General features: G+C 43.9%; 1 protein-coding gene across 2 annotated transcripts; it reads right to left on the bottom strand.

Moving 5' to 3' along the window:
- Positions 1-142: 142 nt before the first annotated feature.
- LOC115561763 (uncharacterized) lies at positions 143-14,033 on the bottom strand. Of its 2 annotated transcripts, none has more exons than XM_030381989.1 (19): positions 13,368-14,033; positions 12,246-12,378; positions 11,660-11,818; positions 10,931-11,057; positions 9,958-10,169; positions 9,167-9,329; positions 8,477-8,568; positions 7,299-7,447; positions 7,043-7,154; positions 6,672-6,847; positions 6,500-6,548; positions 6,286-6,396; positions 5,697-6,032; positions 5,473-5,564; positions 5,079-5,206; positions 4,892-4,977; positions 4,719-4,747; positions 4,476-4,607; positions 143-4,272 (listed from the first exon to the last, which is right to left on the bottom strand). In XM_030381989.1, exons 1-19 carry the CDS (start codon positions 13,554-13,556, stop codon positions 3,877-3,879), a joined length of 2,871 nt encoding a protein of 956 aa, XP_030237849.1. In that variant the 5' UTR covers positions 13,557-14,033; the 3' UTR covers positions 143-3,876. The 2 variants fall into 2 exon arrangements, with proteins under 2 accessions (XP_030237849.1, XP_030237850.1); XM_030381990.1 differs by having other exon boundaries at positions 144-4,272; positions 5,079-5,191.
- Between the last annotated feature and the right edge of the window lie 1,125 nt (positions 14,034-15,158).

Genomic DNA, 15,158 nt, shown 5'->3' with positions numbered 1-15,158 from the left:
GTAAAAAAGATAATTGGGCTTCTGGAACGACAGATTGTAACATGAAAAAAAAGCTTATTTACTAGAACATATGTTTTGTTAAATTAGAGTTTTATTAAAGTCTGGTAATTTGTGCAAATATCTTTCAACTTTCCTTGGGGATATTTATATTACAATTCCCCATCTATGTGAGCTGCTTGTTTGATATAGTTTGGAACCCCTGCTGTTGCCCTAACTTTTATTATTTATTTTTTAAATTATTTTTGTACTTTTTATGTTCAGCTCAATTTAAGAATTATCAAAATTAAGCAAGTCTTGTTCATGTCATCAATCGGTCAACCCCATGTTTGTGAATAGCCTCTGGCTGAAATAGCAGGATGAGGTGAACCTGCAATGTAGCTGCTGGGACTAGAGTCTTTAAGAGCTTGAATAATCCTGCTGTGACATCAATGTGTGTAATCTAGGGGTCAATATATGGTGGAATGAAAGGCTTAGAAGGATAGGCAGAGTCAAGGATTTACTCATTCCAATATTTTATTCCATTTAAAGTCTGTGGCTGTACTATATATAATGGTGAAGACAAAACATCGCAGTCACAACAACCAATTAAGGCAACAGGAAAATAGGGTGACCAGACTGTTTTTCCACATGCAGTCACCGTTTCTAGTGCCATGTCCCCGGCCAGAGATGTCCCCGGAATAGTCCCTTTTTTAAGAAAATTAAGGTAAAACAATGATATGATAGAGTTTTAAATGCAACGGTTCTAGTTTCCTCATTAATATTCACTGGAGACAGAGAGTATTGTGTCTTTCTGATTGGCTGTGATGTGAACTTGCTACGCGGGGGTCTATCTATTGACTCCGTCCCATGATCGGACCGATCATAAACAATAGGATATCAATACTATAGGAAGAAAGTACGAGTACTTTGGCTCGTTTTTGGCAAAGTTTATCAGAGGTTAAAACAAATCATCGTTAACCATCGGGCATGTGCTGCCCGATATGTGACTTCAGTACTATATTTACCATGATGAGAATAGGTAAAACGTGTCCTTTTTATTAATTTCAGAAATAATAACAGAATTTTGTTGATATATGGACCACCTAACTACAAATGTCCCCGTTCAGAAATCTGGTCACCTGGAATAAAAACCCAGAGGTTGACTGGTTCAGCGAACAACAAAGAGACAAGCAGTGCAATGATTTTGAAAACCCAGTTTGGAGGAGAGGGGTTATGAATGGGGGTCCTATGATTCAGGCAGTGGGCAGGCAATGACTCGCAGACACAGACTAACTATGGCAGGCCGGGTGAGACAGCAACCGCCGGACAAGGAAACCATGGCAACGTGTTCAGCTTGGCGACGGGGGTTGCAGCCAGTTCAGCCTCCTCCACAGCCTACTGATTCAGAAAGATGACCAGAGGCCACAACCCCAGTGCTTCCTCTTAGCCAATGCTTACTTGTCAAATGATGTTGTGTGTATCATGCCCTACTTCAGTTTCTTCCAAAGTCAGAGGCGGGTCTCCCCTGAGAGTCACAGGGAGATACAATGGAAGGGAGATTTCGATTCATTACAGGGGAAGGAAAAGCTTGCAGAATGTACACTGTGTGTTGGTGAATGTATCAATTTATATGAAAACAATCAGACATTAGGTAAATCAGAGAGAGGATCTGATCTATGTGTGTGTGTATGTTTGTGTGTTTGTTTTGTTTCATGTGTTGGACTTTTATGTTGGTTTTTCAGTGGTATCTCCTGGGTTTGAACTTCCTGTGTTTGTTTGTAGTCTTCCATGTGCTTCAGTTTGGTTTGTCTTGTGATTCTGTGTCTCCGCCCCTAACCTGAGTCCCGCCTACTGTCCTCATTATTACCTTGCTCCCTGCCATCCTGAGTCTAGTTATTAATTTGAGGTTGATTGTTGTCTTGCCCAAAGTTCTACCTTGTTCCCTGCCCACCTGTGTCTTTTTAGTCATGTGTATTTAAGTTGTTGCCTTGGTTCAGTTCCTTGCTCAATCATTGTTTCTGTTGTTGCGTGCACCTTGTGTTTCATGTATCCAGAGCCTTGTGTGAGTAAAACCTGTGGTTTGGAAATTAATCTTTGTGTCGTGCATTTTGGGTCCTCAACCTTAGCAGTAGGCGTGCGTGTGTGTGTGTGTGTGTGTGTGGGTATGTGGGTGTTAAGGGTCTTTAAGGGGCAAGAACAGACTTTGAGGGATTTTGAGGGATTTGAATATTACTAGAACTTGATTACAGCTTACCGGATGGAACATGCTAGAAATGTATGAAGTGTGAGTAGCTTTCTCTGAACCAAAACATGGGTTTAAGTCTTTGATGTTTCTACTTAGAGTTTTATTTGAAAAGGACAATTACTATTTTGCGATGTGAAAATGCTTAATAATATATAAAAAAGTGATGGTTCTAGTAGGGGTTAACTACAACTGGCATGTTTGGAACCGCACAGTAGCTACTGGAGCAGCTGCCAACCATTACACTAGCCAAGAAAAACACGGGTATTAAATGATATGGCTTCTCCTCTCTCTCGCTCACACACACAAAGGCATGCACACACAAACCTAAATGAATGCACACACACACACACACACGTTCAAACAGAACCATGTGCACACACACAAACATTCTATAAATAACCGCAACTAGACACAGATAATGTGCAAATCAACACATAGACACACACACACACACATTGAACAGAGCATTTACCCAGGGAGTTATGGTGTTATACAAAAATGTGAAAGACAGAAGGAAGATTAAGGGTTGCCACAGAGCTGATCCAACTGGTAAATCAAATAATCTCATGTAGCCATCGTTACCATTCTCTGTCCTCTCTCTTTTCCCTCACTCTCTTTGACTGTCTTGATGAACACAAACAGGAGCAGACAAAACCGCTGTTTTTCCTCCCACCGAATGCACAGGCATACCTTAACACATGCTTTCCAAAATCCACACCACACTCAAAAGGGAACATTGGATCAGCAGAGCAGTGTGTATCTCTCTGCCAAAAGTATTTGGCATGGAGCTCAAACCTAACACTGATAGCAACTGAAGACCTTGTTGCCTGGCTGACCTTCGGAATTGGCTCACTGACTATTGTCCCCTGAAGAAAAACTCACTTTCTATTATGGGACCCTGAGCACTGTCCTCAGAAATGGAGAAAGACGGCACATAGTGGAGCAGGTTCACAATGTTTAATGTGTACTTCAGGTTCTGGTTCTGTTAGTGGTCCGGTTTGTGGATGGCCGTGTGAATGAGGAAGACAGGCAGAACAAGGTGAAAGGAACATGAAGGAAAAGGTCACACAGGCCAAGACAGGAAAACATCTCATGATCTCTCTCAGTTTTATCTGCAGCGGCAACAGCCTATTATTGGATGTGTTGATACAAGTGTGGCAACTAGTGGGCTGCTACCGACACGGCCTGTAGAACTCCTGACTTGGAAACTATTTGGACAAGATGACAGATTGTGTTACACAACTCTTGCCAGGCAGAGAATATTTCTGTTCTGGATCAGGTATGATGAAATCTGCACTCACTCACTTATTCTATAGCCTGTGCAAAGTATAATTCGTCATTCCTGTCAAATTCAAGAACCTCAAAAAACCCAGAGAATCTGATTGAGTATTCTCAGTCGTTTGTCAACGTCATCTATTCAGTTATAAGAGTAGCACAACAGAAAGAAAAATATGACGAATAACTAAAACCTCAGCTATTTATCTACATTCAGACCCGGCGCCGGGTGATTAGGTCGTCTATATCTGTACCTCTTGTCAGCCACTCCTCTGCTATCTGACAAGTCAACTCCACTTTTCCCTGGGTCTTTGCACTCGGGAGGCTCTGGTATTCATCAGTCGGCCATGCATGTATCATCACCATCGCTGGAACTTTCAGGAAGCTTGAGCCTTCTGGTCGGAAACATGCCCTTCTAATAAATAGTTTCCAAACTGTCCGCTCTCTGCGACTACCGATGGTTGGCTCTGACTGCGGTGGTAAGTTGGAGCCGTGCCCTGCCTGCAGCCCTCTGAAAGAGCCCCGTGGTCCTGGTGGTTCTGATGGTCTTCTGGGCCGGGGGTGTGTCCCCCCTGCTGAGCGGTGTAGCTGTCGGTGGTTGTTGGGTTCTTCTTGGGCCCGTCTTGTGAGGGGCCACCGGGCCGCTGGCACGGCCTTCTCTGCTCTAATGTGATTTGCAGCTCGTCGAGTTTCTGGGACACGTATCGTCTTTGGAGCTCCACCAGGATTGTTCCATTACGACTGAGGGCTGGCAGCTCTGTGCCGGCTGGCCTCTACGACGGAGAAGGGCAGGGGGCATGTGATAATGATCCCTGATGCTAGTCGGGAATAAAGCTCTAATGGCTTAACACATTGATGGATAATATTTGAATAAGAATGTATGAAATCCCTTTACTTTACTTTAATATAACTCACTATGAAATTGAGAACACACGTGCACAGACACACAGGCTTGCGCACGCAAACACACACTTACAGCCGCATGATCGGTTGAAGTATGCTGACTCTCCCAGCGCTGAGTGTGCATCTGACCTCTTTTCTGCAGCTGGAGACTCAGATGTAGGAAGGATTCATTCAAGCGATCTATTTCCTCCTCTATGGAGGAGACCTGTAGTGTTGTTCAGTTAAAAGGCAAAGTAGAATCAGTACACGCCATGAAAATCACTCATCAAAATGTGGAGGATTAAATAGCTCTGGAAACGAGTCGTGTGATAATTACCTGAGCAGGATTACCTTCAGGGGATACACCTGTAAGATAATAATTTGTTATCTACGTTTGTACTGTTATTATCTAATATACAACTTACACTATCTTCTAAACCTTGTGTTATGATATGTGGAAGGTCGGTGATGTATTATAATTATTTGATCAATATAAACGTATAACCTTACCCATGTTTCTCTGCTTAGCTGTTTGTGGTCCATGTTTCAGATCTCTGATTAGCTGCTCTAATTTGAAAAACTTGTATTTCTGAAGTCTTGGAAATTGGAAAAGAAAATGACAAATGTAATTGCATGCAAGTGATTTGTTGACAACGTGAAGTGATCGGTATTGTGTATAAGATGATATGTAACAAACCTGCTAGCCAGGAGATCCTCAGAGAAATACTCCTCGTAGGGGACGCTGACGTTGAGGAAGTCGTCGGGTAACGAGCCGTGCTGTGACCTCTGTGGAGCCTCAGAGTCTTCCGGCTGAAACAACACCATCTGGGTGTGTGCATAGGGCTTGTAATCGTGACGTAACATCGCAATGGCCACCTTCATTTTGGTTGCATAGGAGCTTTTGATGGTTAATAATTGTGTTGGCAATAATACTTTTTTCACATTGTTAAATAATCATGAAGTGATTTGCCTTTAAGGGGAGGCATTGTTGTGTTTGAAAGTGAAGGAATCCCATGATGCATTCTGATTTCCAACCTCTATTGGTACTGAGATGATGTGCCACTTTTATTCAACATATTCAAACAAAATACCTGGTCCAACTTAAAGGAGACGTTGAAGAGCTGAAGGCTCAGCGCTGATATTGCCTGATGAAGGGCCTGCATAAAGATCTGCGGCCTGGACCCTGGTAGGAACGCATGGAGAATGAAATGAAAACGTCAGCATACTTCAATGGAAAGAAGATATGCTTGGGGGGGCTGTAATAGTTAATTCCTGAATGTGTATTTAGTCATTATTCTCTTATCTCTTGAGTCACCTGATGCCACATAGGCCATGGCCTGGAGGATGGTGGCGATGAACTGACCCACGTGCTGAAGCTTGGCCTCAGAGAGGTAGAGTATCTGATTGCTCTTGTCAAAGTGAAAGCCCCCCGAGCAATGCGCCAGCAAACCCCCCGGGGAGGACCAGGAGGAGACAGGGATGGACTTTGCGATCAACAAAAGCACAGGCGGGAACAAAGGCAATTTGCCTAGCAACCGCATCACCTGGCAACCAAACAGGAAAATGGCAGAGTGCTGTGGAGGAAGATTGTCCAGGGCGACCGGAATTGGCTGCAGGGGCTGGTCTTCAATAACAGCCTGGTCGTTAACATCTACAAAAGAACCGAATAGATAAAATACAAAAGAAATACAAAGTACACAAGAAGGGATAATTAATTCAGTTTGAATATTCTTTGCATGGATTATTGTCAGTGTCATGAATGTTTTATTCATGATGAGACAATTCATTAATTAACTTATTAATTGATGAAATGATGGCAATGGCCTCTAAATGTCTTTGCATTTGTTCAACCTCATTTAATTTATTTTATGAATTACATATCCATATATTCCAAAAAATGTTACCAGGGCCAGCTGAAGTTAGATTCTGTAGAGATTGCTGGATCTCCTGCAGAGTTCTAGACAGAGGAGTTATGGCCACCAGCTTGGACAGGTCATGGTCACTCAGCGAATGCCCTGGAAAAGATGCGGTACATCTATTAAATAGTCTTGGTAAACACTCTTACCACGTTAAAATGATCTGACTAATGATCTGCATACAAACAAAGAAAAGCCTTACCTGAATCTTGATGAGGACCTGCTATTTTGGTTAAATTCCTCGGGGACGACTGTTGGATATAATTGGCAAGAGGAATTCATATGAAAAGGATTTCATACAATTATAATACATTGTATTAAAATAATTAATACAAATGTAGCTGTTCTGCTGCCTAGGTATCCTCTCGTCCTACCTGTGGATCACACACGTGTGCTTCGCTGTTTTGTCCATACTCCTCACACTCATGGTTGTCTAGGCAGTGGGGTGGTGAGGGCAGATCCTGGTTCTGCCAGCCTTCCCCCGTCAGCCGCAGTATGAGGGCTTCCACAGACCCCAGAACAGCACCCAGCAGGGCCACAGAAGCATCGGCTGGATGCAGATTTCCATAGTGCCAAAATGCAGGAAAAGCACGAAAAACGAAAGGAAAACCTGGTGAGCTCATTTGCATTTAAAAAAAAACTTGTGTATGTGTTTTTTTTTTCCTGGCCTTTTACTTGGCTTTGGCCTATGCAGATTTATTGGATGGAATACACTTCTGAGAGCTTAATTGCCCTGGTGTTGTACCTTGTTTTTTCTTCTCTCCCCCAGCATCAGTACAGAGCTTACGCTCCAAGGAGTCAAGGCCCAGCTCCTTCAGAAGACTTAATTTCTTTACATCCATGTTTTCTAAAAGATTCTGGAGGGAAAATGCAACATAATTGACAACACAGCCACCACTCAATCTCACCTGCGATTTCATTTAAAATGTAAACACCTTTCAGAAAATTGCATGTAAATAGTGTGTCTTCTAGCAAAATAGGTTCTTTAATAGGTGTACCACCTGTAAGCCATCGGCCTGCTGGCACATGTTCCTGTAGAATTCCTGTGTGTCTTTGCGGTGGCGGGCCAACTGTGAAGCCAGGTGCAGGTTTTGGTCCTCCAGTTTGTCGTACAGGGTTTTAACGTTGAACTCCTCCAAGTCAAAACGCTCTGAGGCACCTCGCGGAAAGGAGGGATCAGTCAGACTCGAATCCAACCCAGATTGTATAAGGAAGGTCAATGGGGGTTTAATGTGAACCTTTAAATCATAGGTTATACGGTATGCAGCTGCACACTTTATAGAACGTGCTGACCTTGTTGCATATGGTTTTAGCATGATAAGTGTTCCTTAAGATCGGATTTGAATATTGAGAATATTTACAGCACACACACACTCCAAAAATAACGTAATTAAAGTGACCCTTGAAGATAACAGAGGCTTTTCTTTTGTTAGTATGACTCATTCTCCTTTCCTTTTACATGCAAGGCCGGCGTAAGGAATAGATGATAAATATTTAGCCGTTAAATTACACTACCTGCATAGAGAGTTGCAGATAACCTCAGAAGTCATTATACCGAGATTGTAGTCATTATTTCCCAAATCATCAATCAAACAGAAGACCAGGCTATTATCTGCTACCTGGTCATGCCTGGTGGTTTGGCAATGCAGGGCTTACTGGAATTTAAACCGGCCCTATGAATAATACATTGCATACTAAGCCCCACACATTAACACAGTTCAGCCACTTGAGTTTCTTCCAGGGAGCCGGGTACGGTTTAAAAATATTAGAACTTTTCAAGAGTCCTGTCAAAAGGGGAAAGCCATGTGGACACCACGTGCAAATTGGCAAAGATTAATAGAAGATAATGCTGACTAGGATTTCCAGATGGTCCTAATTGATATGGATGAGCAGACAGGCGGTTGCAGCTGATTTTAGTTCATCTAATCGTTGGTTTCAGCCAACGCATATCTTTAAAACTACTTCTGATTGCCCGCCAACAAAGCTTTTTTTACACATTTATTTTTATAAGCTATGATGATCTCCAGGTTTCTTGAATAACACAAATCTTGTGAGTTTTGTTATGCTGGCCGATGAGAGAAATAAATATGTGTTTGCAAAAATGAATTTACTAACTTACAATCCGACAATGAAGAATGTGAATATTAGCAGAATATAATGAATATAGGCAGGACTTTACCTCCCTTTGAGACGGCAGGTTCTTCTGCCTCTGCCCCCTCTCCTACTCCTCTGTTACCTAGTAGGCCTGCACAGTTTAGTGGGGCGGGTAAGCTGAAAAAGAAACACACAATCAACCTGATTTCACTCAGGATATAATACCAAAAGTTCCAATCTAAATACTGAACAAACAACAAACTTGCACACTTTACCCCTCTCCCTTTCATATAAAAGTATTTAAGGTTAAGGTAGTTCATTTGTCTTCCTGCAGTGTTTATAAATATACGAAAATTCTTGTTGCTCAGTGTTTGTTTTTATATTGTGAATCTCGATTCTTTTTAGAATGCTTGGTTGTCAGCCACACATCCTTTCTCAAGCAGACATTTGTGCAAAATGCTTTGGACAAATGCCTTAGCAGATCAGTATCTGCTCATCTAAGAACCCTACAGACCTGTCTCAATGTGGTAGGTACTATCTGAGGAGCCTAGAGACCTGTCTCCATGAGGAAGGGACTATCTGAGGAGCCTACAGACCGGTCTCCATGAGGAAGGGACTATCTGAGGAGCCTACAGACCTGTCTCCATGAGGAAGGGACTATCTGAGGAGCCTACAGACCGGTCTCCATGAGGAAGGGACTATCTGAGGAGCCTACAGACCTGTCTCCATGAGGAAGGGACTATCTGCGGTAGGTAATATCTAAGAGCCTACAGACCTGTCTCCCTGGGGAAGGTACTCCACGGGACAGCAGGGCTCCCCCAGGCTCCGCCAGCGTGGTTTGTTCCTCCACTGCAGGATCAGCTTGGCTTGGCTGGGCCTCAGAACCAGCGCTATACTGGTCAGCACCACCACCAGCAGCAGCAGGAGACTCAGGACCGCTGGTCACCCAAAGAACCATCACACGAGAATTAATTCATCTTGGATCCATGCATTTCTTCAAGGAGGGGATTCTCATTATATCTACGTATGGTGTTGTTATACTTTAGGTGTTGGATGGCCAGTAGTGGGCGTTCATCCTTCTGGCCTATGTGATATCCCCAAAGCCCTAGGAGAGTTGAAGACCTCCTGTGATGTGCAAAAGCACCGTCTTTCGGATCAGACATTAAACCAAGGTCCTATCACCCTGTGGTGGACACTGGAGATCCCTAGACAGTCTTCGTGAGAGTAGGGTTGCTAACACTGGTGTCCTGGCCAAATTCCCACCTTCAAGCTTGCTTCAAAATTGACCCCTTTTCACCCCCATGTCTGTAATTGGATAGTTTATCCCCGCCCCTCTCCACAGTGATAGATGGTGTGGGGTTAGCGTTCTGGCGTATCACCCAGGTGGCAGAGAGACACTGGTAGGGGATGAGGGGTCGTATCCTTCATCCATTGCACACCGTAAAACACTTTGAGTGCCTTGAAAAGAAGCGCTATATAAATCCAAGCTATTACGATTATTTACTATTGTTTGTTGCTCATTGAAGGAAGTGGAGGGCCAACGAATGCAAGCAAACCAGCACCCACCGACGATGACCCCCCAGTCGGGCAGCAGGTTGAGGCGGGGTTGCTTGAGGATCCCAAAGCGGACCAGCTGTGCGGGGGTCTGGGGCTGGAACACGGCCGCCCTGGGGTCACACTGCGTCCCCCTGTCACTCACCACCACCACCACACTCCTCTCAGGCACTGCGCTGTCCACCAGCACGTACTTCCCCGTCTCCGAGAACACGTGGGCGAACCTGGTGGGGGGGGCGGCCCCCGGGGGGGAACACAGAGACTGTGACGGGGAACCGCCGGCGTTGGCATTGGCGTTAATGTTGCAAAACCACAACACGCGCCGCTCCGACGCGTGTTGTGGCTTTGCAACATTAACGCCAATGTCAATGGTCCAACTTTTCTGTGTTTTACCCGGAGTTCATGTGGCTGGTCGCAATTTTTATGCAGCGCTGCTCTTTAAAAGTAGAAAACCGCAGAGAGTGACAGTTCCCCTTTTAACGTACTTACTTAATAATGTATTCAAAACAAAGGTTAAGGCGGCAAAGGGAGAAAGGGGAGCAGAAGGATAGGTGGTGGAGGAGAGGTGAGGAGGATATCAGTCATGCTAATGATGTTAAACGTTCTAATGCTCCGAGAGGGAGATAATCCAACGGTAGCGTTAATTTAACAATAACTTTGAGCGATGTTGAATTATCGTGGATTCACTCCTACACTTATACCCAGTTTGCAGTTAATGAGCTGATAAAGCCCCCAAATGTATCCCAAAGTGAGGCTTTGGTTTGAAATATGCGAGGGAACAGGGGGAGCTTTGCTGATTCAACCGAATTTTGCCGTATACTTCAAAAAGACGATCCCCACTTGGGTCCTTTCAGAAATAACTTTTAATTAGAGTGTGTGGTTGGGACGCATTCACTGCATATAGATTGCGTTTCAATTCCCTAGGATCCTCAATGATAAACTCTTCCATATGGCCCGGTTCTAGCAGCGCTGAATTGAGTGGCACCTTGTTGAGTTGAAGTGTGTCTGCTTCATGAGGACCTGGAGACGCCGGAAGGCCCCGAAATCCCAGCCGGGGTTGCTGTTGAACAGGTGGTCTTTGTGATACACCGGGAAGTGGCTGAGGCTGCGGTCTTGGTGGGAATACATGATTGATAGCATTACTGTCTTTAACGATATATTCATATATTCATATATATATATATATATATATTCATATATATATATATATATATATATATATATATATATATATATATATATATATATATATATACTGCATTGACCCTAATGCCCACAGACTCCCTGTAGGCAACCCTGCGCAGGTGGTCTATTACCTACCTGATTTGATCAATACGCAAAAGGCAATAAATACATATATTAAAGTAATATGGTGCACCATGTGTATTAAAACAACCCTTGATCCAATGTTTGGCCCTCAGGTCTTTAGTTAAATGTGTTAAAGATTGAATTGACATAGCCAACCTTAGCCAACCAATTACGGTTCCCATCCCTAATGGGTTCATGGAATCAATCTTTTCTGTCAATCACATTCAGCCACACGGCATCACCGTCTCAATGGTGGAGAGACGTAGGGAGGAGGGAAGGAGCAGAGAGGGAGGAAGGGTTTTTCTGGGTTGCTGCTCTCTTCGGATCTTTTCCATTCTCTCTTTTTACAAATCTCAAATTTTACCTGCTGCAACCACTCTAAGGATGAGTGAGGATAGTAATCTACCAGTGTGGTTGATGGTGAGCTGGAACACTATCATGTCTCCAGAGGACAGACAGCCGATGGGATTCGGGATTCGTGGAAGACTGACGGGCGTCCGAGCAGTCTCTTTGGTGTCTGTGTCTCTCTTACTCCTATCCTTGTCGTGAAGGAGTTCCCCCTCATCTAAACGTATGGACAAGGAAAACAATCAGCATGTTTGCATGCAGTCCTTAGGTTGAATCATTATATTGAAGGTAGTGCAGGAAATTTGGAGAAATCAGCCAGAGTAAGCTAGGTTTTGAAAACTCATGACTGACTATCTAGATTAAGGTGGGTCATCATATCATTTCATTTTGGCAAAATGAAGTAAAAAGACTGGATGTCACAGGCATGCGACAGCCGCATAAACCTGATTTTTTTGTCAGAGCATTTGATTGATTGATTGTTATTGGGGTGTAAAGACAATATCAGCAAATATGACAAATAATGTTTCTACAACTAATTGTCGACCTTAGTTTAGAGGTCCTGCCTAGACAGACACCAATAAAAAACGCTGGAATTTTGCTCAGAACCAATCACATGTAGACACAGAATGTTACGGTTGAGTCACCTGACAGAAATTGAATCATCAACGTTCTCTCCGTGAAGATCCAACCAAACACGCCATCAGGGACAAACTGGACTACATGGACCTTCCCAATGTTCTTCAAATGGACATCGGGGCCCAAAATATCCCTGCCATTCTGTGAGAGTAATTGGAGGTTAGTTTTATTCATACTGTATAAGGCTTTATTGCACAAAGACACAATTTATTTTCCATAATTTCAAGGTCCAATAATCTATATAAACTATTAAAATGTATGCATATATGCATATATATAGCCTTTCCTAGAAGAAAGGTTTTTCTTCAGACTGCATTTGCAACGGCATTACCAATTTATCAGTCTTAATTTAACTCGGATAGATGTGTATGCAAATGTAATGCCTAAAGCTTATACTTTAGAAGTCATTGTTCAATTCTTGAATTAATAGACGATTATAACTAGCCTAATCTTGCAACATTTATAAAGCGTCTCTCAGCATGTTAATTCCTCAAATTGAATTTCATACAGAGATACATGGTGGTTAGGCAGCAACAACCAGCCAGGCCATCTGTTGTGTGCTGTATTTATAAGTACTTAGCATCTGTTAGAATGCTGATAAGTATAAATACCGAAAACGACACAACTATGCTGGTTTTGAGGATATTTTCATGTAGTCTAATCTTCTTTCCTCCTTTCTTTCCTACTTTCTCTCCACTTTCTTCCTTTCTTTCTCTTGCATAACATAACATTCCCTTTAGTCATAAGATAAAGCCCTTGGTTACCATTTCCTGGACCTTCTTACCTCAAGCTCCACTACACTTTACACCGCTGGGAAATGGACAACCGCTAATGAGGCAGCCGCACCATTTTTATCAGATGTGTCCGAAAAAATCCTTCCTAGGGCTTACGTCAGCCAATCACCCCGTTCGTTCCCAGCAGCCTGAGCCGAAGCTGACGCAACACTACCCCAAAAAAATTGAAAACGGTATACATCGGATGATACCAGGCCCTGCTAATCCTCAGCATCAGCCGCACACACAGCCAACGGCTAAGCCGAAGCACAGTTGTTTAAATACTACAACAACAACAACAACAAAAAATATACCCCCCCCCCCCCCCTCACCACCACCACCACCACGCGTGCTTACCCGGACCCACAGCCGGCTGTCCATCTGCTTCAGGCTGAGGATGAGCTGTCCGTCAGCGGAGAGCCGGGCGGAGAGCTGCGGCAGGCCGGCCACGCAGGAAGAGTTGCACAGCTCCTCGGAGGACACGTAGCGCTCACACTGACAGCTGGGGAAGGGGAGAGCGCGCCCCGACAGGGAAGGGATTGTCATCACTTAAAGCCCCTCAGCATCAATAACCTCTGGGCCCCAGCCGTGGCTGATTGATTTGTGTTTTTATCTGTATTGGTCCTGGTTCTCCTATCGTGGCGCTCACATGCCCATCTCCGGGTCCACCGTCCCGCCGTGGGCTCCGCAGGTGACGTTGCACGGGTACAGGGAGGGGGAGACGCACTCGCGGGACGCCGCCAGCCGCACCTGTCCCGCGGCGCAGCGCCTATTCACCTGGGACAGGGAATAAATGTATATGTCTAAGAAACCTCCTCACACAAGTGGCTCGATGTGGATGCACACCGTCTGCACGGCTATTAAGGGGGCAGGTTTAAGTTGAAGCTTTGTTTCTAATCAAAAAAACAACAAAGAGAATAGAACATGCCAAATGTTCCTTCAAAGGGACCTTATCTGACAGGCAACTCTCTTGGTTGTCAACACTATGGTTAAATCCCGCATTCCACTCCCCCCCACCAGGCTAGCGTTTAGAACCAAGATAGCCATTTTGTGAATAAATAAGGCCCATAGTTACGTTACTTATAAGAGCTTATTCAGAGCCAGTCAGTGCGGAATAAAACTCAGGAGTGGTTTTATTTTTTTGTTGTTCAGATTCCAAGGAGGCTATTCAGCCGGAAAGTGAGGTAAATGAATTCTGTCTGCTGGGTGAAATGGCTCACCTCAGGCTGGCAGTCCACCTGACTGTCTGCGCTGGAGCTTTTAAAGTCCAGCTGGTCGTAGAAGATGAAGCCAGTCCGACACAGACAGGACCCGTCTGAGTGCTGGAACGCACGGTTCTTCCCCATGCACGTGCATGAGGCTGAGCCTGGGAGTTAAACAAATGGGTTTATCACCATGTGGGCGTAGAGTTTGCTGTTTGTATTGGTGTTTGATAGACTACCGCTCTGATGCTTTGAGAAACTATGGTTTAATTTGTGAATCTGTTATTAAACACGTGTCCAAGGGAAAATACAGTTTACATGATTAACGGCCGTTAAGGATCCGGTCTTAAAAACAACCACATACTTATGCCTAATAAATAAGTAAGTCCAAAATGCAGTTACTCATTTCATTGTTCAACCTATTTCATTGTAAAAAGAAAAAAAGAATTTGCACGTATACACACACCGACACACACACCACACACTTTCTTCAAGTTATCCAATAAAAAATGTGTCCTTTCCCATAAAACCCTTTAATAAATCAATAGAGATAAGATTTTTCCTTTTCCTTCTTTCGTTTAAACCTAAAATGATGGCGCAAAGAGTGCTATTTATTATCGGGAGAGTGAATTTATACTGCGAGGGGCAGAGAAGAAAAATTACCACAACCCGACCTATAATGCGTTGATAACAACCGGCCAGTTAATCCATCCATTACATAGAGCAGAGAACAACCAGCCAGTTAATGCCATCCATTACATAGAGCAGAGAAGAACCAGCCAGTTAATGCCATCCATTACATAGAGCAGAGAAGAACCAGCCAGTTAATACCATCCATTACATAGAGAAGAGAACAACCAGCCAGTTAATCCATCCATTACATAGAGAGGCGGCTGACCTTCTGAGGAGGTGGCGGAGCTACCACAGGGGAAGCAGGCTGGCTGCG

Source organism: Gadus morhua, chromosome 16, assembly GCF_902167405.1.
Source record: "Gadus morhua chromosome 16, gadMor3.0, whole genome shotgun sequence".
In the NCBI taxonomy this organism is placed as follows: Eukaryota; Metazoa; Chordata; class Actinopteri; order Gadiformes; family Gadidae; genus Gadus; species Gadus morhua.
This window is presented reverse-complemented; position numbering and strand designations above follow the sequence as displayed.